Raw genomic sequence first — 20,951 nt, 5'->3', positions numbered from 1 at the left:
AAAACCATGCTACAAATCCTTTTACCTTTGCAGTTTCTGTCAAAACTATAAAAACACTTTTGTTTTTGTGCGAGATCCCCGAAAAGAAACAGAGAAACAGAATTATCTAACAGCAAGACAAACTACTCCCAGCAGGGCTGAACTCCTGGTTCTGACGTAAAATTACTAGGTCTGAGGAAGGCCTAATTTATACTGTGGGATTTTATTACGAGGTTATTTTCAGTGTGTCATTTCAGCCAGCAGCCCAGCAACCAACAGTGTGTGGTTTTGTGACAGCTTCAGCATGACTAGACACAAAGCATAGACATGACAGGCTGGCAGCCTGACTGGCAACACACAATGGTGTGGTCAACAAGGAGAGGCTGAGAGGTAGCTGAACAGAGAACGAGAACATGACCGTGTGTGTGCCAGCCAAACTGTCCTACAGACTGTCAAACGACAAGGAAATTCTAGAGGAGACAGGTCAAACTGAGGCCACAAATTTGTAGCTGTTCTTTCTGTCCCTTTCTACATTAATGTTTAAGCCTCCTTTCATCCCTCTTTTAAACTCAAGGATTAAAGTCGTGCAGGAAGTTAAAGATCTGTATGAAGGCTTGTCTCTCTTTAGTGATAAGCTGAACCATAAGAAGAAATATTACAACCACATGTCCAGGGCAAAGAGCTGAGCTATGATCTATTACTACAGAGGGAGCTTCCACTGTTAATGAAGTCATCACTGGGGGATCTAAACTCGGGTCTTCTCTGCTTACGCTCTGAGCTCAGTCCCAGAGGAAAACAATGGAAAGCCTAAAGCTGATTAGTCTTTGCTCTACACATGACTCGCATGAGCTAATTAGACATAAAGGGTTTTTTTTCTCACTTTAAAGCTACAACCAAATATAATGCTTCAACAAGTGTCTGTTTAAAGGATTTAAGTCCAATAAAAATCTGGTCCTCCATCTCCACAAATATTTAGTTTTGATGCATTTTTGTCGTATTGTTTTACAAAGTAGGGGTTTTTCTTTCCCCTAATCTGACAAAAAGAGAAAATTGTTGATTCACTATGCTGTTCTTCACTAATTCTTCAGGGAAGCATATGTTTTCAGGCTGCTATATACGCTTTTCCAGACAGTCACTAATACAGGGTTTCTCCTGGCACACACTAAAGTAGCTGTGAATGTACCCCAGAGGAAAATCATCAGGAAATGATTTAGTCATCCTTGGGGAAGGATATAACGCTTTTGAAGACTTTTTCAAATGGCCAGCAATAAGAAGAAAATGTATGTATTTCTGTTATGTGCAGTAACGCAGACTGAAGTATCAAATAATACTTATAGGCACAGCTACCCAACCGCAAAGGCCCATTCTGAGCCAGGAAACTACTACCTGAGGTACTGCTGTCTGTGAATAATCACTATTACCATATGTAGATGTTGTACCTTCTTTGTTCAAGGGAAAAATGGGAAAAAAGAATATTATATTTGGGGTTTTTTCCTTGTAGATGTATTATTTTATTATCAGAAAATACAGATCTGGGTTTTTTCTCATAAATCCACAAGCTTGGAATTTTTGCTAGGAATACCACCACCTTCTATGACCCTGTAATTACTTTTCCTTTGTTTTTTTTAAATAGACTTAAATTGGCATGCATATACCATGTTTACATTTACAGTGTTGTTTCTCATTATATAGAATGAGAAGGGTTTATGAGATAGCATTAAGGCATTTACAGGCATACATAAAATCTCTTTTTAATCCACTGTCGTTGCTTGTTTTCATTCTCACTCAGCAGATATCACACAATTCCTTGAAACAATGCAGCAGTTAAGCCACATTTTCCTACAGTAATACTGCACTGGCACTTCAGCACACACACACAGGCAAACACGCACACAAGTACACACAGAGACACCGCATAATCCCCATGTCAATTTAATTAAGCCGCGCCGCAGAAGCACCGACAGAAACAAAGACGCGGTTCTCACAAACAAAGATCTCACGGGGAAATATTGATGTAATTTGGGCTCATTGAGATATTGCATCTTGGTGTGAGGGTTCCTTGCGTATTTTCGTAAGTGGATGGCGGCGGTGAATGCCTGGCCCTTTATCTCGACCCAGTATGGAGAAATGGTAGTCGCTTGTTTATTTTATACACCGTTTAATAGAGGTGGAGAAAGCTTTCTTTGTGCTTTTCCTGCTTTTGTTTTGACAACAACAACAAAAAAAATAACAGATGGATTAAGAGCTTCAATTACCCTTGCGAAGAAAGAGCCGACACAGAGTGTGTGTGCGTGTGTGTGTGATACAATTCCCCCCACACCATACGAGGGCAGAGAAGTGGTTGCCATGGTAGCAGCGATTGGGGCTTGGAGAAAGTGGGAAGGAGAGGCAGGGAGCAAACAGTAGGGAAAGGAAGGAGAGAAATACAGAAGCAGATGGATGAGGGGGAAAAGAAAAAAAAAATCGGTCCATCAAATGTACCTCATGCGAGGATGAGAGTGGTATCAGTAACTCGCTGAGCTTACTCTAAATTTGTTTTGCCAAATGCTGGTTCTAAGGGTCAAGCATGGACTTCCAATCCCAAAGCTTTAGCCCACACCGAGACGTGTTCAAGGTTCTCGGAGAAAGCGCATCTGTTAACAGCTCAGTAAAATGCAGAGAAACATGTGGAAAAAAGCTCAAAAAAGGTTATTAAATACTATGAGCAAAATCCTTCAGCATCCTTTACAGCAGTCCTATAACCGTTAGGGATCAGTGCCATAGATTTTTATATAAGCTGCTCTTCAATTTCAAACTGGACCATGGCCCTGTTGTGCCTTTCCTTCTTCTCTCTCACACACATACACTTTCCCAGCGGTGTATGCTCATATTAACTGTGCTAAAGTCAAAGAAATGTTGCTCTACTTCCAAACATTTATAACCTGCAGCATAGACATGGTGGAGAGATCCAGCTCTGTGACTCCAATTAGCATCAATCTGCCTTTGTTGGGACACCTCTCAGTCAAAGCAGACATGAACCTAACTCCAGTACTCAGATCGAGTTATTAAGAGTGTTTAAAAAAAAAAAAAAAACTTTAGTAGAGCTGTTACAAAGGAAGAACTTACCCAGGGAGATAATTACTATTTTCTGTACCAGACTAAAAACATGTTTTTCAGTGTTGTAACATCACCCATTTTAACTCTCTAGTCGATGCTGACTGACTCGCTTATGGTGCAAACCTTGAGTGGCCACTGGGGGAATTGCAGACTTGTCACTTAAGCGTTTACTTAATTATTCAGCTCCGGATGTTGCCACTTAGTACCAGCTTGAGACTCCATAATCAGCTCCAGCAGTTGCATCATAGTCGGATGGTAATGCAGCCAACCCTGATGAGACTCTCCCTGTGCTACCTTTGGTATTTCATAGCAGTAAGAGTTTTCTACTTTTATCAATTTCTAGCACATTTCCATCATGTATTTTGTACAGGTACAAATACGGGTTCACACAGACTGAAACACTAGTCCACTGTTAGGTCCCACAGGAAGATGGTACTTTTAACAGATCATCCTGCATCTTCATCATTTTCTGATTATTTCTGTCCCAAAAACCCAGACTCTGGCATCTACATGTACAAATGGATCTAAGAAACTGGCATGTCCAATAAGGAGTGGTAGATTATGCTTCTCAGCCTGGTGTTTTCAGAAACTGCACATAAGTGAAGTGAGAAGCAGTACCCATGAGCACCAATTTTTGTTTGAGGAAGCTAGGCGAGCCAATCAGAACCCCATCATCCTTTTTTTTGAAGCGGGGGCTTAAAGAGACGGATGCGAAAGCAGCTACTTTTACACAATGAACTGAAAAGTTCCACAGAAAATTGAGGTGTCAATTTTGTAAAGTCAAAAAAATATGAAACTGGAAGTGAGTATAGCAGGTCCATAATGTCTGCTGTGCCAAGGTAGCAAGGTATTATGCGGGCAGCTAGTTCATACACGGCCTCTTCTATCTATCTGACAACATCTGTCAGCTTAGAGAAAGAAGCTGACAGATGTTGTCAGTGATAGACAGTTCCTTAAATCCACTTAGAGGTTGCAAGATCAAACCAAGTACAATATACTCAGAGGTCAGACATGTTTTGGTTGTTTGCCATCTGTTGTATAAAGTTACCCTCGGCATCAAATGACAGTTCCTATTAGAAAGTGGATAGATTGTGTACAATACAACAGTAACCCTAAATAGATCTGTATCATTGTCTACATCCTGTATCCAGCCTAAGCAACTGGCTCTAAATTGTAAATACACTGGACATTAAAAAGGCATATAACACAGGAACTCTAAGGCCACCAATCCAAACTCCTGCCATCGATGTCACTGTCATTCAGTGTCACTGTCCACTCTGCAGGGCAACAACCTCCCAGCAGAGCATTGCTTTCTTTACTTTGTGTGTCTTGTGAGCTGTGTTGAATATAGAGATTTTATTGTACTCTTTCCAAGATGAATCTAGAAGAGACCAGCTCCTTTACGCATCTGCACTCTGGATGGGATCTTAATCTGAGAACAGGGAAGAACTGTGTGGACGCTTACCAGTCTGTAAAGCTCTGTGACACTGATTTCATCGGGGTCCACCATACTAAACTCTCGCCTCGGGACCAGGTCCAAGCCAAGCTGTCTGAAACACAAAGTCACAGAGAGTATTAATACACTGAAGCTGCAAAATACATACAGATAACACAGTACATGGATTGCAATTGAGCGTTAATTAAGATGCTACTTTATAGCTGCACTGAGCATCAACAACAAAGCACAGCTGTCACATCACCCGTCAGTCGCCTAAATACATTTGACAGCTCCTCTGTGGAGCAGATGAAAGAAAAAATCCTCTCCCTTTAGCCCCCTGCTATGCCTACTGTCCTCTTTATCCTCTTTCCTGTCCTCCATCATTTAACCTTGCCTGTTCCTCTACATTCTTGTTGTTCCATAAACACTAACTCTTACATGCTCCCATCCTCCTGGTCGGTGGTATTAGTGGACCAAAACAGCACACTTGAGTGTGTCTCCTTTTCGGCAAGAAGAGAGACAGGCCAGGTCAACCATACAGCAGCGAGGGATGCTCATCGCTGGGGAGGGATGTGAAGCATGTGCGTGTGTTTGAAGAAGGCCCACAGCAGGGAAATGAAGGAGAGCGAAGGGTAAAGGACAGACAGAAAGAGAGAGGGACACGAGTTGTGAGGATTTCTTTTTTTGTCCCTCTCTCTCTCTCTATTGCACCCCCACAGCACAGAGAGGATGGAAAGAAGAAAGCAAAGTGAAAGGAAGGATGGAGAGAGTGCTGTCTGTGTGGGAAAGAGATTGTACTGAGTGAAGAGTATGCCTACAGGGAGGGTAGGTGACAACAAAAGGCAGAAGAGAAAGGAAAGTTGAAAAGAAGAGTGAGAGGCTGAGGAAGAAGGAGGGACGTTAGAAAGCTGCAAGAAGCTCCAGGAAAGAAGCAGAGAAAGAAATGAGAGATGAAACTTTTATTTCCAAATGCAGTTTCCTTCAAGTTTTAGATGAGTAGCACTGCTTATAATGGAAGAGCCAGCTTGTCATGGTGGCTTCACAGATTTTACTGTGTGTCAGTAACTAAAAATACTCCTCATAATTCTCAAAGTATAGTGAGGGTTTTTTTAGACTGATTACACAACCTTGCCTGCAGTAAAAAAAAAACAAAAAACAAAAAAACAAAAAAACTTTCTTTAAAACTTTAAACTCTGCAGGTTCTCCCTCACAGTCCACATAAAGTTTGATTTATCTCATTCATTTATTTTGTGGAAGACTGTCATACTGCACTGCAGTTATGCAACCGAGAGCAGAGGTTGGAAAGAATTATATTCAAAGAAGTGCCAAGCTTTTCAAGTCAGCTGCTGAAAAGGATTTCTGTGCTGATGGAACATCAAGCAAACTGAACTACGAACGCACTGACTGGATTTGCCAGATCTGCCTCATTACAATATTAAGTACTAGAATATTGGCCACTGCAAGAGCAATCCTCGTTAAAGTTAAAATTCAGTGTTTTTTCTATCAGTCTGAAAACTAACAGTTTTCGGCATCACAAGAATCAGTGGCAAGCTCAAAAAGGGAGAGAAAAAAAATCATCTTCACTCTTGATAGGTGATTTACAGGAAATCTACGCTGTAACCTCTCATTTAACCTTTCTTCCTTTTGCTTTCCTGGGTCCCCACTCTTTGTTGTCATCAGTTTTGGATCTATTTTCTTTTCTTTAAATATTCAAGTATATGTCACTCAGGCTTTTCCACTTCTTCGTACATTCCCTCAGCCCATTTTGGTTGTTTCAGCCATCTCCCTTCAGGAATCGCTGACATTTGGGAATCCTTATGTTTATCACATTGAAACAGGGGTTGTTTATTGATTATTTAGAAACTGGCAAAAAAAAAAAGTTGCCAGAAAGGCACAGAAGTAGCAGTACTGAACGGGCCAGTGACAACAGTTGCAGTCCTTTTTTTGCTTTTTACTACTGGATGGCATTGCATATGAAACATCAGGACACAACCACATGGTAATTAATGCCTCAATTACGCTAACATGAATTAGCTAAGTTTAAATATGGTCACATCCACTTTCAAGATAAGATAACAGCCAAAATGTCAAACTTAAGGCTTAAACTTAACTTATTATTATTTTCTACTGTGGATCTAGTCATTTTACAAATGGGAAAAGAACGCCCACTGATGCTGGATTTATATCAGTATTGAAATATATCCAGTGAGTTATTCATATCTGTATTGGATTAGGGCATCCTTACCAGAAACTATGCCCAACAACCTCATTTAGGCCAAAAACCCCACTTGCCATTTTTTTTGCTTCACATCCTTAACACAGATAAGGCTGCTGAGTTAATAAAATAAGCTCCCTGTTCCCTCTGTGGAAATTTGTACTTTGAACTATTAGAGAGGAGCTTTTTTCCTTTAATTCTGCTGATGCTTCTATTAAATGTGACCTATGCTATAAATAATGAGGTCATCGTATGTATATGTAACCCTGTAAACCAAATAAATTCACTCTTGAATGTCAGAAGCCCCATCCATTTGCTCTCCAAACCTTCTGTTTGTGAGAGGCAGCCAATCAGGAGAAAGCTGGGTTTCAGGAAGGGCTAAAGGAGCTAAACTGGATTGTTTCAGACACAGAGTGACCCAGGGAGCTTCACAAAAACCCACTATAAGATGAATAAGGATACAATAAGGTAAGTTGGAAATGAGCATAGCAAGCCCCTTTAAATCACCTAAAATCAAAATCATCAGTGGTAGAAGCAGTTTAAATAATGAATTATTGGTTCTTGAAAAGGAACAATGCAAACATGTCTATAAGCCACATGTGGACATTGTAAACCTTCTCACTGCCCTTAGTCTACTCACTCGTTGCCCCAATCCAATCTTGCTGTGATGTGCTGCTTGACGTCCCTCAAACGGTCATGAGTGAGGTGGCCAACCAGCACCTGCCTCCTCAGGTCCAAGATTTCATTCATCACGTGCCAAAGCCGGTGGAACAAATCCCCCTCATTTTTCTGGAGGTTTGGAAAAGGGGAGAAAAGAAGAGGGGTGGAAAAGAAATGAGAAGAATAACAGTCAAAGGCAATGAATGAAAGGAAAATTCATAATCAGCTGAAGACAGAATGAGGATGACAGCAGGAAAGGCACAGATAAGGAGATCAAAATATACAGTTGTGTCAACGCTGCCACCCAAAAACATAAGTGAAAACATGAAAAGTGACGGAACGCACATTAGAGAACCAAATCGACACTGAGAAGAAGACAGCGACCCAGAGAGAGAAGACAAGAAGAGCTTAAAATGGATTTGTGCAAATTAGCTTCAGTGTCCTGCTGCTTTTTGCTGCAAATGCATGCACTTTGATCTAGACGTATTCATCAGCTCAATTTAATCAGCACCCCAGATAGTCTAATAGGCCACAAACACAATCAATCCGACTAATGAATGCATATAAAAAAAAGAAGCTTTGACTGTTTGTGGCTTTCTGAATTACCCAGGGCCAAATGAACTCAAACATTGCAGTTTCAGTTAAGCAGCAGTGGCAACAAATCGATGCAAAGTGTGCATGTGTGGTTATGTGTAAGAGTTCTTACCACATAGAGCTGCTTCCACATGGCACCCCAGTCTCGCAGAGTTGATGTCATCTCTGTGATGACAGAGTCTTCATCAGGGATGACTGTCTCGAATTGCCTACAAACAAACATCAGCACATGAACGAGAATTAAATAACGTAACCTTAAATATAAAACCACAATATGAACAAACATGGAAAGAAAACCAAAGGAAAGACATGTAACATTACCCTTTGTTCTTGACGTGGGCATTCTTTAAGTGGATGTAGCTGGATGGAAAAATCCCCTTTAGTCAAGAAGATAAACAGGTTAATGAGAATGCTCCGAGAGTCATTTGCTCCCCGTTGTAATTAGCATTTAACAGCGGCGGATGTGAAAACGACGCACATAATCAATACAGGGTTAAGAGTGTTTGTGGAAAAAACAGAGGAAAATGGAGGGAACAGAAGGATAAAGGCAAGCAGCAATGACATTTAGTAGACAAGCAAAGGTTTTAAAAAGCTGTTTGTGTGTGCGCACGTGCTGTTTGACGCTAATAAACTGCAAGATGCCCCCACTGACTTGGGGAAGATCAAAGTAGTAATGCAGTAAATGCAAAACACAAACACACACTTGACTCCTCAGTTGGCTCTTATTATAATATATTATTCTGCACATGAGTTTTTAAAAGTCGTAAAAAATATCAGACTGACTGCACGCACCACTCTTCTTTTGTTGGGAAGTTGGGATGTCATCGCCCCCAGTGATATAGTTTGAGTATATCTCAAGTTGGGTTTTGACTTTTTGGGAAGTGGTGGTAATAAAAAAATGAATCATTATGACTTATGAATCTAATTTCCACAATCTGCGCACAGGTGGTTTTATGGTAGATCATTCATGCGATTGGTGGTGGCTGAAAGTTATTTAACATCTTGTCAGATTTGGATTCATTTATATTCAATTGCACTTAATAATTTAAAAAAGTAGATTAAATTAAAATAGAGAAACAAAGTTCTGGGTTATCTTGATATCATCTCTTGGCATGTATTAAAAAAAACTATATATTCCTCTTTCTCTAGGTTTGTTTCAGCCCAGTTCCTGAAAAAAAGTCTTGCCATTCAGCACTCATCCTAAAACACCTCCAGGTACTTAACCGGGCAGTTATTTTCAAGTATTACCTAAATTAACTTAATTTAACAGTTAGCAGGGCAGTAAAACATGATGTATAAAAATCAACCCCCCACCTTTTTTCTTTTCTTTTCTTTTTTTAATGCTTACAAAGTTTGCTGACTTTGCTCATTTCAGGATTATTTGACTGTTACGTTTGTCTCTTACATCGTATCTAATCAGTGCAACGGCTAGGTTTACACAGAGAAATTTTTGGGGGATAGTTGGGACATTTATCCTACGACCATCATGTTTGTCATGATTTGTAACAGAGTTTCTCTCTCATACATTACTGTGCAAAAGTCTTGAGCCACCCCTGATTTCTTTATATATTGCAAGGAAAATGGGTAACAGGTACAGCGATTTATTGTAAAATGTCCAAATATATATGGAAATACAGCATATACGCAAAAATCAAAAAGCTTATTGTTTCAAAATATTTAAAATCAATATTTGGTATGGCCACCTTTAGTCTTCAACACGGCCTAAACTCTCTTAGTCAAGCTTTCTTTTCATTTCTTTACGTAGTCTTCAGGAATAGTTCTCCAAGCTTCCTGATGGACATTGGTGGGATGTTGTTGGATGTTGGCTTCATTTTGTATAATTTTCTGTCAACATGATCCCACACTCTGGGATCTCCAGGAGTCCAATCCATGACTAATGATGTTCCATTGTGTGTTTTTACTGCATTACTACATGCATTTACTGTATACTGCATTCCACTGAGATTGTTTCTGATGAGGCTTCAGCAAAGAGTAGCTGGATCAATTGAAAGGTCAGACGCATCTCTCAGGTCCTGTGTCACATCTTTGCTGGAATTCTTCCTCGTTCTTAGAGACGTGACTTTCAGTTCTGTTCATCTGCTGTAGCCTTTTTTAGGCCTTGTCACTTCTTCTTTTTTCCAGTTTCCTCAAATTCTTTAAGAACACCTGACCATGTCAAGAAATGCCAAGTATGCAGCTAACAGTTCCATAGTAATCACTTGGGCTTTTTCTTCAACTAAAGAAACAGCAACAACCTAGACAACTACAGCCTGTTAGCAACCAAGTGACTAAAGATACAGTTTTGTTGCTAAGTTGTTTGTTATTTGCAGACTCAACACTGATTCATCCCTTGGGTTAGGTGCCTTTTTTATGTTTCAGTGATTCATAGATTAGTGACGAGTGGCTCAACAAAAAAACGATTCCTCTGAAGATGGTTAGGTACAAGGACTGGAAGGTGAAAATCAGTGAAAAAACAGCACCTTCAGAAATCCTGGAGAACTATTGCTTAAGTTCACCTTTAAAATTATTTTTATAGCTCAAGACTTTTGCACACTTCTAGACATTTCCTGGCTAACATCAGTGTACTTGTGTATCAGCAGCATGTCTGTTCGTAGTGAAAGAGAAACCTCTCCTCTGCTGTTGTTTAAGTGTGCACACAAACAGGTGTTTCCACTTGTCTGAGTAGGTCTGGCTGATTATAACTCTGACGTTGGGTGGAGCACTAGAGAAAATCACATAGTGTCACCAAACTATTTGCAGGGCTGCAAAGAGCAATTTTCAAAGTAGGGAACCTGACAAGTCATACGACGAAAAGACAGGTGTTCCTGCTTACATCTGTCATCTCAGCTAGTGAAAGTGCTAGTTTTCGCTAACAATGACAGTTCCAAGAGACTCTTTCAATTCAATGCATGACACCAGCTAATACACAGAGAGGGAATCAGGTTTAGTGAGAGCATAAGTAGGCAAGGCGAGAAAAACAATATCATGGAAAGGTTCGCTCACCTTCACATTTGGGTTCTTCAGGATGAATCCTCTGTACCATCCTGGAGGGAGGGAGGGAGGGAGGGAGAGAGGGAGGGAGGGAGGGAGAGGGAGAGAGAGAGAGAGAGAGAGAGCACTACTTTAACTTTACAGCCGTTACTGTGAATATTACACATTTATATTTTTATGTCTTTCCTGGAGTGCAGAGTGAAAGTGGAAAAGAAAATGAATTACTGTATATCTATTAAGAGCAGAGTAAAGAGATGTATGTGCAAGAAGGAAGTTGTATAGTCCCCTTCCCTGTTACAATATCTCACAACAAAGCCATTAAGCCTGTGGTTTACTAAGTTTCATGTGAAAATGCATACTCGGGTTATCAGTATAGTTTTGACAATATTATTGTCAATGAAAAGACTTCCTCATAAACTTGTTATTATAGGCAAAGCAACAAAACTTCTCTTCTTCGTATTCTGTGACTGGAATCTAAAGCAACCAGAGCACCATTTGGTAAAATGTTTTGAATTCTCACACAGCGACTGGGGACAGAACCCTGAATATTTTCACCATTTTTCTGTATCACTCCAGTACAAATAATGGGCTGAAGGTGAACTAGCATTTTCCATATACTTTGTTAGGCACTGGATTCTTTGGTTCTATCTGGGCTCAAAGTGCTCTGCAACACCGTTTTTTCAATACTTATACCAGACGCCCTCTTTTCTAATCTTTATCGAAACTGGCATGCATGATATTCATGTCTCTTAAAAGCCAAATAAGCCCTTTAAAAGCCAGTCACCATCACTGCCAGTCAAACTTAAGAGTGGCCACATTCTTAAGAAATTTCATCTATATTTCGCCACACAAGAAGCAAACATGTTTTTCCTATCAGCATTTACGCTCGTGGTTTTGACGTTTCTGACTATGATCTGACACACTGCTCGGCTTCCTTGTTACTTTGCAGGTATAGATTTTGAGATTTTATGTGTTAAGGCACACCACTCAAAAGCAGTGAGGTACAGAGGAATGTATTTCTTAGCAACCCGTGTTTGCAGTGACCACAGGTTAATGCACAGCCGAATACAGGAGGAAACCTGCAACACACAAAGCCGCTGAAAAGCACTATAAATATCAGTTTGCCTTGTCATAACAAAGGTTGAAGAAAAAAAAATACAAAGCAAAGACAGGGAAAAAAAAAACTGTGGTTTAGCATTTGCTCACACTCTACTCTCAGCTCAAGCCAAATTAGTACATACTTGATGCTTTTGCAAATCCCAACACTGATAGAAACAATCTAATACATTCAAATTTGCAGAGGCTTTGAGCTGATGGTCTTTTCCAGACTGACAATTTAAGCTCATTCCAACCATTTTAAGTCCTGCCAGATAAGAGCATTAACTAAATAGTTCAAATGTAAATGTATTAGATTATTATAATCATATTATATTATTTGGTTTTGCCAAAGCATCTGTAACCTAGGCAGTATTTTCTACCTCATTTGTTACAGGAATTCATAGAGTTGTAATTTTTATCTTTGTTTATTAGCAAAGGTTAGGCTGTGTTCATTGCAAGGCTTAATATCAACAAATCAGGAAATACATCTGCAACAGATTAGTATGTATTAAGTGGTTAATGTTTTTAATCTGTAATACCAACATACAACATAGTATTATTTCAGGGTGGGCACATAAAGACAAGGAATTAACCAAGCTAACATTTTTTTTTTAAATTACAAACGCTGTCACTCAGTAATTTTAGTAATTGTTGCTAATATCACAACAATTAATACTATAAGCAGACTATACAATGCTAATTCTGTAACAGTGTTAAAACCACAACAACCATGTGTTGTTAACATCAGTGTTCCAGTCACCTATTTTGCCAAGTTAGCAAAAAACTGAAAGAGTAAAAAGCTAAAATCAGCAGAGATTCAGCATGATAGCTTAACATAAAGGTTAACCCTTTAAATAGATTGTCATAATAGCTATAGAAAAATGATATGTCTGAAGATAGAGGATAATGTTTACTGCACTTTAAAATAGTTTGTAATTAACAGTTAGCGCAAGAAAAAAAAAGGATGAAATAGCTTAACGTAATACCCTGAAAAATATAGCTAATGATAGCCCAACTAAAGCTAACCGAAATCTTATGCTAAACGGTTTCTATTTCCTATCTAAAAGTAACATTAAAAATGGTAAAATAGACAAAAAAGAAATTAACGATATTTCACATCAATATTCACTTTTATTTGAACAGAGTAACAAAAAAATGTTAAACTTGAGGTGAAATGAAAAGCTAGGGACATGCTAAGTGGCAAAGTCTAGGAAGGTGCACAGCTTATCTGACAAGGTTGTGTGGAAAACCATCATTTAAAATCATAGTTTATATAGTGTGCGCTCACTGCTGTCAGTAACTTACAAAATAAAGAGCCATCGAAGGACAAAGTCAAAAATCAATTACTGAGGCGGAGAATTTTCAGACAGGAGCTGCATTTCAGTAAAGACACGTCCAGTGTGTAAGCTCCTGTGTTTTGAAGTGTCAACAGTATCACCATGAGGCAGGGCCATTAGTCTGCCTCCTCTGCTGTCAGCAGTCTGCCTCTCAGCCTCTGTGCTGCTGGCTGGATTTTGATTTAGTTCTTCCCTTCTGGGCCAAGCATTCCACTGGCTGTGCTATTGTCTACTTCCTTTGGGTCTCTTACCACAATATCACATCCCTCTGGCTGGCAAGTTTCAAGATAGACTGACTTGCTGTCTTTCAGTATGTGTGTGTGTTTGCGTGTGTGTCCACCAAACAGGAAGTGTGACAGTTTGTGTCAAGTGCACGCTCCGGAAGAAACATATTTGTGTACGGTTGCTTATTGGTGTTAATGAAAGCGTAGCATTGCTGTGAAATGACTCGACATTGTTCTGGGATTTGAAATGGGGATAGGACAGAAAGGAAAGTGCTGAAAGAAAAAAAAAACAACTAAAAACATATTAGCATCCACAGAAAGAGAGAGAGAGAGTACAAAAAATTCATGTAGAGGAGAAAAGCAGACAGTGTGGGCAGGAAGGCAGGAGGAGCAGCCAGCTTGTGGTGCAGGAAACAGTAGCAAACATGAATTTCCACAGGTCCTCTTCACAGACAACTTGGTGCTCATTTTGTGCACATACCACATCACAACACCCCTCAAGAGGACATGCAACAAGTGTAATGTTGCCCCCATGGGAGCTTTCAGTGTAGGCACATACTGAAACACCCACATGCATGTAGGTTTTTATGCCAAACAATGTGCATGTATCCGGACAGCTTTGTGGTTGCATTTATAAATATTCGGATGACAGTCTGTGCGTGACTCTACTAACTGTTTATGGTTGATTTGGTAAAGGGCTGCTTTTATTTATCTGTTGAATGAAAAAACAGAAGTGTTCCTAACTACTCAAGTTTCAAATTCAGGAAAGGAAATCCGTTTCCTTTCTAAATTTTCGCAGAGCGAGCAGCTAATTTGAATGTAGCCTCCACATAGGAAGTGTATAAAACGAGCACCATACCTTCACATTTCTCCAGGATTTGCACCGTGTCTCCAATTTCCAGCGGGAGGCCATGCTGGATGGTCCCTCTGAAACTGGCCAGCACTGCAGCAAAAGAGGCAGAAGAGTAGAGTTAGAAAGAGAGTGTAGGAAACAAACAGACAAAAAATAATGGGACAACTAAAAAAATAAAAAAAATGAAAACAACAGAGAGAGAGAAGATACGATCAATAATCTGTGTAGGTGAAATAAAATCAAAGCTTATGAAATACCTCTCCATTTCTGCACAAACTCATAACACAAACACTCAAAACAGAGTTACATAAATCCATTCTGTTCCACAGAGGACGTTTTTTGTTTTTTTTTTATTTTCAATGACTCGTATTTTAAGGAAAAAACTTTCCACACACAATAGCAAAAACAGAAAAGACTTTCGTACAGAAATGCACCGTTCTTTCTAAGTGCATTTACACTTTTAACACTTTAAATGGCGACGCCTTTGAGGACAAAAGCCTTACTCTGTTTCTGCCAGTAGCTCATAAGATGAATGGAATGTCAACAAGACAAAGTGTTTTGGTGTTTTTCAAGTGGTTTTTGGATATTAACAATGATAACAGGCATTATACTGTAAAGCTGGCATTCTATGAAGCAATGTAATTTTTCAATAAGAAGCTGCTGTTGTATAATACTGTAGCTGTACTGTAAAATAACTGTTTACTTATGACGAGATCTAGCTGCCAGTATTTTACTCTAATTTAACCCTCTTGGGTCCAAGGTACAATTGGCCGTTTTTGACTACTTTTGATTTTACCTCTATATTTCTCCTTTAAAAGCTGTTTATCTTGCCTTGTTTGGTATCATTATTTTCAGCACAACCTCATATCTGAAATTGGAGTTGTTTTTTCATTTTGACATACTATATTAGCACAATTGAACTAAATTCAGACAAAAATCTGAGTAGAAAAGAGTTATATTTTTTTCTGTAAAAACCACAAACATGTTTAACAAATCATTTTCATAACTTGAAATGCAAATAGAAATTGTACATTTCTAAAAATTATGCACATGTTTTGCAAACAATAAAGTTATATGGTACTATCTACCTAGAAATGCAGCCAAGGACTCAGGTGTTTTTTATATAACTATTTAAAACTATTTACAGAACAATCAGATATGTTTGCTAGCACCGTCCGTAGAAAACGCAGTTTTTACCATTTCTTCCCGTTGTAAATGTTGCGTGTATTTTTTTCCATAACTCTGGTTTTACATGGCCTATCCACACAATTTAAAAACTGCTATATAGCTTGAAGTCCGCACTTTTGACCCAAGTTGAAATTAAGACTCTGGGTCACTGCATCTTGTTGCTGTGTCATTTTAAATTGGTCATGTGATTTTGACGCGCCGGCGCGTCCGTCGACCTCAGAGAGTTAACAAGGAAATGCTTCGTAAGAACAGGCAGAACAATCTACAGATTACGTCTTATTATTTAATCCTAAACAGTCGTGATTAATCCAAGCTCTTGCCTTCCTTTTCAATCAGCACTGACTGCTAGCCAGCACACATACAGCACAGGTGCTAAAATAACCTACATTCAGGGTGACAGATGGCACTTTTCACCTTCTTTGGTATGTTTCTCTAGCAACTATATTCCATTTTTTGCGTGTTCTCCTAGCCCAAATTAGCATCACAACTGACAGTAAATGATGACAGCACCTTGCTAACCTAATGACATAGCAGGCAGGAGCATTAGCTGATCTCTGCCTTTTCTAAATATGGTCTTGATAAAAATTTAACACATTATCTGCCAAAATGCCAAACTTGAGGGTTTAAACCCCCATGGCTCTGTCAATCTTTTAGATACAGTCTATGACAGACATGTCACCAGAACTGATGCTTACAATACCATTCGAGACCAAAATTCTAAAAATGCCACAGTACTTGGCCTCGTCTGTGCCAAAGCTACAATTCTTCTGGACCTGACTATAATTATTCTAGTCTACGCTTACATGCTGAAAAAGAAAGATCCCCACAAGCACAGTGAAAACTACAGATGGAAGGTGGTAACTAGTGCAGCTGCAGAATAGCTTCACCCTCTCTTGTTAACTGAACAGCAGTAAGTTTCAGGCTTTTCCCCTCCCTTTTCTTTTGGTAAACGGTGGTATCAAACTACACATCAACAATTGCATAATTCTGCTGTTTTTGGTACCAATAACTTAACTTCTGGTATCATGACATCCCTAGTCAATCATAGTTGAAGTAAAGTCAATTTAAGAGCCATATGACAAATTTTACACATGAAAGGCACAATCTGTCTATGCCCGTGTGCCTGCATGTAGGAATCAGGAATTACCCTTAAATTGGTAGCGTGTGGAAAATGACATTTCAACATCAAACACTGGAGAGATGTCTTAATACAGGTTTTGAGAAAATGTCATGAGAAAGCCTGCCATCTAAAAGGATAGCAGGTCAAGTAGGTACGGACAGAGTGATGCTGAAGGTCTATTAGAACTAAGCGCTGCTTTGTAACTGTGAGTGTTTCAGCAAAATGTCTCAGCTGACAATACTGCAATCATCTCTTAAAAATAGCACAGAGTCCTGCTGACTCGCTCACTGAAACCAAACACACACACACGCACAATGAATTAACCCGCACTCTTAAACTTGCATGTACCCAAAAATATGTCAGCCGCTTCACACTGATATTCATGCAAACACAGACTTGCAAATGTTGCCAGATCCACCAGGGTGCAAGCTTAATGCTGCAAAGTCACAGCCAGCAAATTTACACAAGCGGCCTATTCAAACAGCAACGTATGCATGTAGACATAGGCTCACAGAGACACCCATTCATACAAGGTCACGCACATGTAAAACTGGGATATCCAATGGAAACATAACAAGAGTCCTTGCCATGTAGAAAGGCTTCCGCCTTGAGCTCAAGCGAGGACGAGAATTTCATTTCTTCTGGCTGCAGGGCTCATTCGATATACCTGAACGCAGCATCCAAACAGCGCAGAGAGAATTCCCTTAGTTGCAGAGGGATTATATTTAATCCAAGACAATTTAAAGAAGCAAGCACTTGTACAGGAGTACAAAGACGCAGTGGTCACAGTTCATGGACTGCAGACCACACAGGGATGCTGCAGCTAAGGATAAATTCAATTGCCGTTCAGTAAAATTCAAGCTGGCTTCCCGCTGGTTATGGCCCAATAATTTCATTTTACTTTTCCCCCCCAAGTAGTACATTAATAAGCATGCAAAGCAAACCGACTGTGGTGTAACTGTTTATGATATTCTGATTTTTCTTTTTGAAAAGATGCACTAATAGCCCTCTTGCAGTGGGAGACAAAAATCTATTAAAGCCTCCTTATTCCTTGCAGCTGTAAGGATATTTTCATGATCAGAAAAAATGCATCATGAACTTTACTAATAACTAAGCTACAAATCAGAGGCTGACTGCCAGAGGTGTTATATTTTTTTTTTCCTTTTTAGGGGTGGAGTGTTTTTTTCCTCCTCTTTCTCTAGGAGAATAGCCCACTGCTGAAGAGAGGATTCAGCAGAATTACTCATCCACCCACTCTCTCACGTTGACACTGAGACCAAGTCTGCAGTCGAAATTAAAATTCTGGGCCGTCTGTAACTCTGTTCACGTGTGTGCTTCTGCGTGTCCTTCGTATTTTATGTTGAAGCATCGCCAACTCTTTGTTATTCCCCAAGCCTCAGAAAGGCTCTTTACATGGGATTTGTCACAAGTGCACATCTGACTTTGTTATTCGTTCAAAGCACACGAACACACACGCACGCACGCACGCACGCACGCACACACACACACACACACACACACACACGTGAGGAGATGCCTGATAGTTTCTACTTTTTGTAATTCATTCAAAGCCCAATCACTCAGGCGCGCACACACACAAGCACACACAGACGAATCACAGCAAACACACTTACACTCACAAAGTGTGCCCAATACATGAATTATCCAAGTGACTTTCCCAGCTGCATTAAGCTAAATTATTCAGTTTCAAGTCACCATTTTTTCTTTTTTTTTCTGCTGTGAAATGAAAGCTTCCCACCTGCCGATCCACAAGCCAGCTGCTTGTCTGTCCGTTCATCTCTAACTGCCTGCCATCAGTCCGACTACCTGTCTGTCAGCCGTCCAGGCTGGCTAACTGCCAAATGATGAGATGAGACAGGGAAGGTGTTCACTCTGGAGGGAATTGATTTTGTTGTTGTTTTTATCCCATGTGCTGGGATTGTGGGACATGTTCCGTTACGCCAGAGGAAGAGAACAGTAAGTACAAATGGGGGAAAGATGCCATTAATGGCTGTTCCACCACACTGCTGCCACAAAGCACAAAAACATTCAAAGCAAGTGGAAAACTCTATAAACTGTCCAATGTACGCACACGCCACACACGCGTCCAAGCGGATGCCACTGGTCCACGAATATCCTATTGCATAAACTGAACAAAAAACAGACCTGCAGATGCTCAGATTTGGCATCAACAAACACACACACACACACACACACACACACACACACACACACACACACACACACACACACACACACTTTCTGTCAACTGAACCTGTTAGATCCAGTTTCCAGATGGCCTGCAATGACTAGCTTTTCAGCCACAAAAAGGCAAAGTCTTAAACTTTCTGACACACGCACACATACTCTGTTTGATTCTCTGTGACACTGGTCCACCGGGTCATGGTGGGGACACTGCTATTTTTGCAAAGACTGTCTTTCTTAAACCAGACATTACAATAGGATGGCAGCCTGGAAGAGCCATTTACCCATGAAAAAACAAGTTTATTGCCAGTTTACACCAGAGACAGAAAAAGACTGGCTGACAGACAGGTAGCCGTACTGATGGAGACACACAAGGGGAAAGAGAGCAGATATAGAAACCAAAGTAAGAGCAGCCAGTGTGTTATTTGGTCCTAACAGAGCTAGCATGGCTCAGGCATAACAGTATGCCCACCTGCCTAATACTGTGTTAGCCTTCCTTTTGGTGCTAAAACAGCCCTGATCTGTTGAGGTGTAGACTCCACTAGACCCCTGTGGCCACTTTGATTGACAGGTGTGCTAACATGAAAAACTGTCGCCAGCAGCTGTCAACTATATCGCGCCCCTACGTCCCCAGTCACACAGGCATAGAGAACAGTTGGCGACCTCGATGGAGATCAACTTTCAGCATTTTGCCCAAGGATACTTTCCTATGCAGACTGGAGCAGACTGGAGCAGCCAAGGATCGAAGCACCAATCACAAGGAAATATTTGGTGCAGCACCGTGTAAACCTTTGTAATCAGTTTCACCCAGAGACAATAAGCCTCGAGGAACCACTCAGAGAATACTCTGACCAGTTAGAATATTTTCCTTTGTGACTGGTGGTTTCCAGGTCATTTGGATATAACCTTGGAATAAGGTCAAAGTCCAAGTTTGCTAAAGTCAAAACTTAGAAAGTGCTTTATAAAAGCAGAGTTTAAACAGGGGCAGCATGATGCTCAGCACCATCACCTTATATAACTGGTGGCCTTCTGCATGCTCTCCCTCTAGCTGCGTGGGTCCTCTCAGGCTACTCTGGCTTCCTCCCACAGTCCAAAACCATGTGTATGGTGATTCTAAATGTGTGAATGTGAGCATGAATAGCTGCTGTTTGTCTCTCAGTTAGCCCTAGTCAAAAAAAGGTGTAACTCACCTCCACCCGACCAAAGTCAAAACCTCATCTTTGATTTATTGAAATACCTTTGAGCCTTTTTAACTCCCCAAGTAATGTTTTTTTTTATTGTACGCTAATACAAGTTATCCTAGGGTGACAGTGATCCTGTCCATAGGGCAACAAGACTCACTAATAGATTTGAAGAGTAAGAAAATGAAGTGAGCTTTCGGACCAGGAAGACAACGCTCTCCAACATCATCAAAAACCTAAATGAAGGAACTTCTGGAATATGATGCTTAATCCTGCAGGGACCAGCTGGATTCAGCGTCAGTGCACTTTGCAGCTGTTCTTGTCACACCTTTGTGGACCGTCACCTTGCCCTTTCATATCCGTTTCCATTTCTAGTTTGAAAGTGCATTCTGCTGAGTAAGTTGAGATCCCTGGAAAGCCTACTGTCTTGGATTAAGCTTACACGTGTTTCAGGCTGCCACTTGGAGTCGAGGCCTGTCAAAGCACATTACATTTGGTTCTCCTGTCACTCTGTTTAAGCTCCTTAGAAGAACAAATACCACCACGGGCCTCAAGCAGAAACTCCAGCACTCAAGTTACACAAGTTACAAGTTTGTTTATTTTTTTTAAAAAGCAACACTTTAATTTAAATGTATTCTGTCTGCAATAAAGTGTGATGCTCCATTACAGAGATTTTACCATTAAAGTAGAAAAACAGTTATTTCCTGTCTCGGAGCCCACAGCTTTTACGAGCTGTTTACACTAAATCTCATGGCAAATTTCACTCAAAGCA

At 40.2% G+C, this 20,951-nt stretch overlaps 1 protein-coding gene across 2 annotated transcripts in view; it reads right to left on the bottom strand.

Annotated features, from left to right (window-relative positions):
* The window catches only part of dock4b (dedicator of cytokinesis 4b), a 141,334-nt gene that overhangs the window by 91,632 nt on the left and 28,751 nt on the right, over positions 1 to 20,951 (bottom strand). For both annotated transcript variants that reach the window (XM_085385937.1, XM_085385938.1), the window contains exons 2-7: positions 14,492 to 14,575; positions 10,986 to 11,026; positions 8,304 to 8,359; positions 8,095 to 8,191; positions 7,369 to 7,517; positions 4,541 to 4,625 (exon numbers count right to left, since the gene is read on the bottom strand). In XM_085385937.1, the coding sequence (XP_085242063.1) occupies positions 4,541 to 4,625; positions 7,369 to 7,517; positions 8,095 to 8,191; positions 8,304 to 8,359; positions 10,986 to 11,026; positions 14,492 to 14,575 (512 nt within the window). The remainder of the gene's footprint in view (positions 1 to 4,540; positions 4,626 to 7,368; positions 7,518 to 8,094; positions 8,192 to 8,303; positions 8,360 to 10,985; positions 11,027 to 14,491; positions 14,576 to 20,951) is intronic.

Source organism: Rhamphochromis longiceps, linkage group LG17 (assembly GCF_057381845.1).
Source record: "Rhamphochromis longiceps isolate RC_006_pf linkage group LG17, R_longiceps_female_GT1.1, whole genome shotgun sequence".
Taxonomy (NCBI): domain Eukaryota; kingdom Metazoa; phylum Chordata; class Actinopteri; order Cichliformes; family Cichlidae; genus Rhamphochromis; species Rhamphochromis longiceps.
The sequence above is the reverse complement of the archived record's forward strand: the minus strand, read 5'-3'. Positions and strand labels throughout refer to the sequence as shown.